The 8,698-nt window shown below is 37.1% G+C and overlaps 1 protein-coding gene across 7 annotated transcripts in view; it reads left to right on the top strand.

Moving 5' to 3' along the window:
* Positions 1-319: 319 nt before the first annotated feature.
* The window catches only part of LOC122996161 (mitochondrial fission factor homolog A), a 46,236-nt gene continuing 37,857 nt past the window's right edge, over positions 320-8,698 (top strand). For 5 of the 7 annotated variants that reach the window (XR_006406946.1, XR_006406947.1, XM_044371748.1 and 2 more), the window contains exons 1-2: positions 320-1,007; positions 7,702-7,883. Coding sequence is in view for 5 of the 7 variants with exons in the window: in XM_044371748.1 (XP_044227683.1) it covers positions 949-1,007; positions 7,702-7,883 (241 nt within the window). In the remaining 2 variants the exon portion in view is untranslated. Of the gene's footprint in view, positions 1,008-6,601; positions 6,718-7,662; positions 7,884-8,698 lie in introns of those variants that run through there. The other 2 variants (XM_044371746.1, XM_044371744.1) reach the window with 2 other exon arrangements.

Genomic DNA, 8,698 nt, shown 5'->3' with positions numbered 1-8,698 from the left:
ACAATGAGAAGAATCAATCTATTTTTATTACATTCACAAATCCTTCATCTCCTAAAATCCCAGCCTTCTCTTTAAGTGACTTTCCTGGCAGTGTCATAAAATATGGAACAATTAGTACTGCTGCAAAATGTAGGACAAGTGTAACTAGAAAATATATTTACACGGAAAATGCTGTGAATGCCGGCAGCTGAAATAAATCACAAAACATTGCTGAAAAGGCAGAACTCTGCAGTAATATTTTTTTAAAAATCTTGTAGCGCCACCTACAGCTTAAATTGTATCAAATGCTACAGATGTGTTCAGTATCCCCATTCAGCTTTGCTGAATTTGGTTACCATAGAATATTACATTTAAGAGATACTAGTGCAGTGCCCATTCAAAACATGCCTGTTCGGAATGGGCCGATTGCTTATTAGTTAGTATTAGTTCTTGAGAACTGCATACATATGCGTGTCAGAGCCCAGAAGCCCCACCCCACTGTGATGATGAAACAGTCCCTGCTGCACCCAGACACAGAGCTGAGCTGCTCGCTGTTGGCTTGTTTATTCAAACTTTATTAAACGTGTCACGTGTCCCAAACAATTTCAGACTCAACACTGCACTTCCTTGGGTTCTCAGCAGTACACCCGCCAAGTGTGAAGTTGAGTCAGAGCCCAGAAGCCATGCCCCGCTGTGATGTGACAGTGTTTATATCAAACAGCCCCCACTGCACTCAGACATGGAGCTGAGCAGTTGCTGTTTGCTTGTTTATTCCAAGTTTAATATTAAACTTGTTGCATGTCCAAATTGCACCTAATTCGACACTGCACATCCTTGAGTCTCCAGCAGTACAGTCAAGTGTGAAGTGTGAAGTCGATTGGATGAATAGTTCTCAAGATATGCAAAGGACACACAGACAGACAGAGATTCCTTGCTTTTTAGTTAGATGAGCTGCAGTGCCCCTTCAAAATGTGTCTGAGACATCCTGAGGATGAGGATATTCTGGAGGATCTAATAGAACTTACTGAGTGAGTATACACAAAGTCACATAGTGGAGGAGGGGCCAAACCATTTAAAATTTTATAAACTACGCACAAATTTGAGAGTAATCTAAAATTCTCAAAGCTCGGTGAATTGTATTTCTCCAGTACCCTACAGTGATGGAAATGCATTGGCTTTTTGTTCAGAGTTTTTAGAGTTTGTTTGTATAAGAACTCAAGAGGTTTTATGGCTGTTTCTTTAGCCTGCCCCCAACATGTGATGCAATAAGACATATGGGAAAGAATCATAGCATGTATAAATATCTTGGCTGCATCCAAAGAGAGAGAGTTTCTAATGTCTAAAATTCACTAAATTGCACTTTATGGTTTTAACTGTTTTTTTTAACATGTTTTTTAAAGTTCAAATTTAGATCCAGTGTCACACCAAGATATTTAAAATCAGTGACTATATCAGTCCTTTCACCTCTGACGAGAATATCAGCATTAGGAGGTTGTGCCATGGTTTTAGAGAAAAACATAACCTTTGTCTTGTTTACATTTAGACTCAGACATGATTGATCAAGCCAATGTGTGATCTTTTCCAATGCAATTGTTAGCTTAGCAGCAGCTAACTCAGCTGTTTTTGCATGTGTGTACACAACAGTGTCATCTGCATACACTTGCAGTTCTACATCAGGACACTGTTGAGAGAGATCATTAATATATATGCTAAATAATAGGGGACCAAACATTGAGCCCTGTGGAATACTTATTTTGCACTTCTTGTTACTGGACAGTGTGTCACAAACTTTAACACATTGTATCCTATTAGATAAGGATGAGGACATCCATGCCAGCGCTCTAGATGAGAAGTTAAATTTAGAAAGTTTCGATATTAAACATCATCATTGACTGTGTTGAATGATTTATGCAGATCTAAAAATATAGCACCAACTACTCCTCCGTTATCAAGTCTTGATTTAATTTGCTCTATTAAGTGCAAGGTGGAATGATTTGCTCTAAAGCCAAATTGCATACAATGTAGACCAAAATTGCTTGTATTAAGAAATGTTGTCAGTTGTTTAATGACAACTTTCTCAGCAACCTTTGAGAGTACTGGCAGTATACTTATTAGTCTGCAGTTACTGGCTTCAAGGCGGTCTCCAGATTTAAAAATAGGTATGACAATGGCACATTTCCAGTCATCAGGAAAGGAGCTGTGTTTAAAAGACAAGTTAATTAAATGAGCAATAGGGGGAGTTACAATATCTTTGTGTGATTTAACAAACGGTGTCAAATTGGAAAGCACCTCTACTTTTGGAGCTTTTTAAGGAGCTGGTGATTTTGTTTACTTGTAACTCAGTTTCCTATTCATAATTGTTTTCCTAACTCATATACAGACTCAAGAAAAAAATATTACAGACAGAAGCAACAGAAAGAGATTTTGGGTCCCTCCTTATGAGATAATCAATGTTTTTCCAGATCAATTTACTGTTGCCTTTTGCCTCATTCAATATATTGAGGTAAAAACTAGATTTAGCTTCTCTTAGCTCTTGGATTACTTTATTCCTTAAACCTTTATAAATCAGCAAGTCAGTTTAGATTCTAGTTTAAATTGCCTTCCTTAGTGCAGCATCTCTAGATTTCATTGGTTTCCACAAGTTTTCATTAAACCATTGTAAATTTTTATTTTAGATTTTATCTGTATCCTCACATTAAATTTCTCCCTCACAGAGTTGATTCTGTGAGTAAAAGTATCACAGCCATAGTCCAGGTCATCAGAGGACAGTTCATCATCCCAATTCAAGCTGTTAATTTCAATGACAAATTCTTCTTGCTTAGCTCTGGATATGCACTGAAGGATCATTGTCTTAGTTGCCATGGTCCTAAATCTATTTTTAGTCAGTTTTCTCACACATAGGGTCAGGCTATGATCTGATAAACCAGTGATTAAATTATAACTTTTAGTTATTCTTTCTGGTTTGTTAGTAAATATCAGATCAATTTGTGTACTGGAGCATTTTGCAATCCTAGTTGAGCCTTTTACTAGTTGTTCTAGTCGGAATTTCTCTGTGATCATTTTTAGTTTTTTCCTCTTAGTTTTATCCTCCCAGTTCACCTTAAAATCAGCCATAAGTAATAATTCTTTTTTACTTGCACTCTTTCAAGACTTCTGTGAGTTGATCATAGAAAGTGCCATCTGCAGAAGGGGGCTTATAGAGACCTATGATGTTAAGACATTTGTTGGGATAACATTATTTTTATCCCAACATATTCTAACATGTTATCCGCATTGTAAACCACATGTTCACATTTGATGTTGTCTCTCACATAAAAAAGCACACCTCCTCCTCTTCCATCAGGTCTGTATCTTCTGAAACATCCGGGCAATGTGAACACATTCACAGGAGTTGTTTGTTTCAACCATGTTTCAGTCAGACAGAGACAGTCCAGATTTGAGTCAGACACAAGATGAGTTAGCTGATTGCTCTTTATCAGTAATGCTTCTGATATTAAAATGTCCACCAAAGAGCCCCCTCAGTTTCAGCTTCGGGTCCCATAAGACTTTTGCATGATTGACAGTTTGGAAGGTTTTGAATAACCTCTACCTCCTCACTGCAGGGTTCCAACACACAGTGGTGTCAGCAGCAGGTTTTGTGAGAGAGACACTGGACCTATCAAGGTTTCCACAGTCCAGTAGCGGAAAGTTATTCATCGAGCCATCATGCCTGGTGTTAACAAAGTTTAGTCTGTTAAGGGAGAAGCCTGGCTCAGAAAGTTGCTGCTCATTCAACACTGGCACTGGAGAAGTCCCAGATACACTTGGGCACAAATCAGCATCAAAGTTCTGCAGCACTCCAGGGGTCACTGGTCCAGGATTTAGGGAGAAGCCTGGCTCTGAAAGATGATGATGATGTAGACATACACATTCATGCATGCCTCAAAAAACTTCAAAATAAGTTGGCTCTGACTGGTGAAAAGACACAAATGTATACAAAGTTTTAAAAGTTTGAAGGACTCAGTCATACTTATAACATGAGGCCAACTGTAAGGAAGAGGTTCGGCAGGATTCTCTTGATGTAGTGTTTGGTTTCTTCAGTTTAGGAGAAAGTGGGATATTTTTCACTCTCATGTTTTGATGAATCACTTCTTGTGGATGGAGGAGAAGAGAACGTGCATTATACCATTAATTAGGTTGGGTAAATACTTATGGAGTGTCATTCAGAGGGGAGGTGTTGTCTTGTGTTATTAAGGACCATACGTTTTTTTTTTGTTTGTTTTAGAATCATTGTGTACTTTACATTTTTGCTGGTCATTTTGATATGCAAACTGTACAGGTTTAAATTTGTTGCATTACCATACAATGATAATGTAACTTAATTTTATGCAGACCTGACAAGTTTCAAGACTTTGCTGATAGATTTTCATATCATACAGAAATGCATGGGATGGCAAGGAAATACATCCAAAACTGTAAAACAGTAGCATGGTTTGCAGAATGGTTAGCCATGATATAAGGTATACACGACACATTATTTATTACAATAATGCAAAGCAGTGTGGTTTGGCTGTATTTCACTATTGGTGCAACTTTACAGTGATATTCTTATTTATGTGTAATGGTTGTGTGTGACTGAAGAGCAAATACTATTCTACAGTGACACAAATTGTGTCTGTGCTCTTACTGTATGTAGTTGAGATCAAGGCACCAACACTGCCATGGTTGCTAGTTCCATTCCCGTTAGACTATTCCTCACATCCCTCAAAAGTCACATTTTCAGTATATTCTTCAGAAATGATGAGTGTCTCCAACTTTTGTTTATATCTTTCAGAGGGTTACATCTTTGTTGCTTATTAGTGGAGTTTTATCTCACCATATCTGATGAGATGCATTTACAGCTTTCCGCCCGTGGCTTATATTTGTATTCTATTCTATTGAATTCTAAGTTATTGACTGCCTTTTCTACAGCCTGCAACTATTTCACATGGGCCTTTGTTCCATCATATTGCAAAAAGAAATGTATTTTCTTTTTAAATATTAAGTGATTGATTTAAATCTGTATGTTCACAAAAAACACTGATTTAGATCTTCCACCAAAATTGATGTATTGTATATTTAAATATAAATGTTCTACGCTCTTGTAGTACTTTCACCTTGGCCTTTTTAAAAACTTCAATTAATATCAAACTTGAATATTTATACACATTTTTCAGACAAAGCTGTGTTGGTGAAATTTTGTACTTCATCCTTCTTTACAAATAGCAGACTTGTGCAGGTCTAGCCAGACCACTGCCATACCAGCTCCAGAATAGATTCCAGAGTGACCACTGAGGATGTCCAGCTTTTTATATCCTCCCCTGCGCTGCCGCTTTACTGCCGCTCTAAGGCAAACTTTTTAAAAAAAAATCTTGCAGTGATAATATAGCATATTTATATTATGGAGTTTCTGCAGTGTCTACCACTGTATAGTTTACTACACTGCAAGCTACGATGTAACCTCAGAAATAGAGCACAGAGTTGTCTTCTTTATTGAGATCAAACCTGTGACTTCCTGTCAATCAAACCACTATGACACCTCTGTTATGTCAAAGTAACCAGCCTGTAGCCTTGTCATAAAACACTGTGTCCCATGCACAGGGGATGGCCAAGATAACAGGAACACCATTGAGTAAAATACTATCCAAGTCCTGTAGTTAATACTAACATAATGAGGCTTTTAACATTACAATTTTCGATAACTAATTAGTTTAGTCATTTATCAAGTAAAAAACATTTACTTGTTCCAAAACCTTAAATTTGAAAATCAACCAATATTCTCAAGTTTTTTTATTATTATAAACTGAATACCTTTGGGTTTGGGTTTTGGCTCTCAGAAACTCATTTCTGACATTTATAGACTAAACAATAAATCAGAAACAATCAACAGTTTTTCTTGTTGTTACAGTGCATAATAACCTAAGGTGTTTCTTTAATTTAATCCACCCTACAGTTAACATCAAAGCTTTAAACACTGAAGAAAAACAATTGTGCTCTTAAAGTGAAAAATGTTAAATGGACAGATTTTGGGTGGAAGAATACTTTAAGGTATTGTTTTGGTTCAAAAGGTCTAAATAATATTAATGTTCCCTATAAGATATATTTTGTCAGTGTATTATGTACAGGGAATTTATGTAATTACTGGTTAATTTTGTGTGTTTGTTAGAGAAAAAGGAAAATAGACTGTTGGGTTCATTTCAGCACCTATTTAAAGTATTGTTTTTATTTTATATTGTACTCTCTCTCTCTCTCTCTCTCTCTCTCTCTCTCTCTCTCTCTCTCTCTGTCTCTCTGTCTCTCTCTCTCTCTCTCTCGCCGTGTGCGCGCGCATGCGCGTGTGTGCAGCTAACGTGCAGTTTTTTTAATTGTTTCCGTGCTTAAAACGTCCACCTCCACATGAAAATCACTTTCATCCAATGATCTCTATACTACACCTATACTGTCCATATACTCTGTATCCATACTGTATTAATACATAACAATAAAGGGGACCATCCATTTGATATTAACATTCAGTGTGCGAATGTTTTTGTTCTACATTGTTAAAAAAAATATAATAATACGTTTTATGGAGATGATGCCTTTTTTATTCTGAAGGATTGGGACCGGAAGTACTGACCTTGTTAGCAAGCTTAGTTGCACGAAGCATGTTAGCAAAACAACAAATTCTTTCAGTTAGTTTGACACTGTGACAAACTCACTTTGTGCTCCTTAATTAAGGTTTGTCATACAGAGATACTTTACCTCCTACTTTGCTTTTAAACGTAATATACTTGCTGTTACTTGCCATAGTATTGTGTCCTGTCGTGAGTTATGAAATTTGACCTCTTGTTCGCTACTGTCAGCAACCTGTTGCTAGCAACTAGTTAGCTTCTTGGCTAGATGGGGTTACACTAAGTGCTTTCTTTGCATGTAAACAATGCTGTGTACATTTTGAAATTGAATGGGATGGTACATTCTCAAGGATACAAACACATTCTTTCGTGCTAGCCAGGATGTGTAAAGTAATCATCAGCTCAGTAAAGGAGCAGTGAAACCAAGTCCAATTGTCATGTTAAACTGTGAATGATGAGTGACATTTTACTGCATTGTAGCTTCCAAAACTCTCACTAAATGTTTCTGTCGTCAGTCAGGGTATTTTCGAACTAGGGGAAAGAAAATGATCGATTGTGAAAACTCGAACATAGTGTTTTTTAAAACTAATGTATGAAATTAATATCAATACCATAGTCTTAAACATCAAGCAAGCATATGTATCCATCTGACCTCAATATACAACGGTGGAACGTTTTCCCCAGCAACCTTCCTGCAACCTTACTGTAACAACAATCACAGTATATGAGAATGCTGCAAACTGCACTTTTCTGGACTGCATGGAATCTATACAACCCTTATATTTTTAAAAGTCAAGGAGAAATGAACCCTCTCTATGCAAATTGGTACTAAGTCTCTTGTAATGAATGTACAACAGAAGATACTTCTATACTTTCGCAGTAACTTGTGTATGTACATTTGAAATCTTTTTGCATCACAATGTTCCTTAGCCGTTAAAAGCATGTAAAACCAAGATGAAAACACAAATAAGAAGGATGCTTTATAATTTAAGTAAAATATACACAAGACTTCTCACCAAGATGCTTAAACTAGAAATATAACTTTGTACAGGTGTGTTCACATGATGACGGTATTCACTCTGTACCCAAGGGAGATGTCCCAGGTCCCTGTCCGTGATCCGGCCTTCATGGAGGCCATCAACAAAAACATGCGTGTCCCTGAGCGTCTGAGTGTCGGCACTGGACGGCAGTGGCTGGAGGAGGAGGGAGAGCAGCCCATGGATCCCCCACCTGCTTACACCATGCAGGTTCCTGATAGGCTGACATACACAGGTAGGTTCCCAAATGCTCAGTGTTTCTCAACCAGTGTGCAAAGTCTGAACAATGTATGGAGAGTTCTGAAGATACTGGCCAGGGAGAAATGTTTTAGACATACACACTCAACACTGTGACACCAAATGGACTTAATATGACTTCAGCTTAAAATGCCTTTTAAGTTAAGACTGTTTGTAATCAATAATGTCTCCTTATTGCCACCTAGTGTATGTTCTTAATAGTGAATCAATGATTGCCAGAAAAAGTGTTTTGTGAAGTTTCATATTGTATGTAATGTGGTTTAAATCAGTTTTAACTATATACTTGTAATTGGTCCATGTATCTAGAACCATGGGATAAGAACAGTGATAGGTTCCTAAGTAATTGGGTCCAAATCCCAGCTGTATATTAACTCTGCCCTTGTAAATATGACCAAATTGAACCTGTATACTTCAAACGCTCTGAAATGGGGTCTGTGCCAAAATGCACAAGTGTTTTTTCTATTGTGATGTGAACCAAATAAACAAGTGAAAAGTAATTTGTCCTCGACTAGGAAATTTTAGATGTGCCAGTTTTTCATATTTTTGGAAAATGAATGGAGTGTCAGAGCTTCCGAGGTTCAATAAATTCCTCATTTAAGTTTGGAAATGTTCAGAATATGTTGTTGAACAGATGGCAACAGATTTCAGTGACTGACACTCCCATCGTACATATTCTCATATTGTTTTCTGAAGAATATGACAGTAATTTTGAGATACCGTGGGATGGTTTGTCCAACTTACATGCACTCTGTGCAACCAAGGTTTATTTATAAAGAGACTTGTTAAACTCTG

Source organism: Thunnus albacares, chromosome 13 (genome assembly GCF_914725855.1).
Source record: "Thunnus albacares chromosome 13, fThuAlb1.1, whole genome shotgun sequence".
Classification (NCBI taxonomy): domain Eukaryota; kingdom Metazoa; phylum Chordata; class Actinopteri; order Scombriformes; family Scombridae; genus Thunnus; species Thunnus albacares.
The sequence above is the reverse complement of the archived record's forward strand: the minus strand, read 5'-3'. Positions and strand labels throughout refer to the sequence as shown.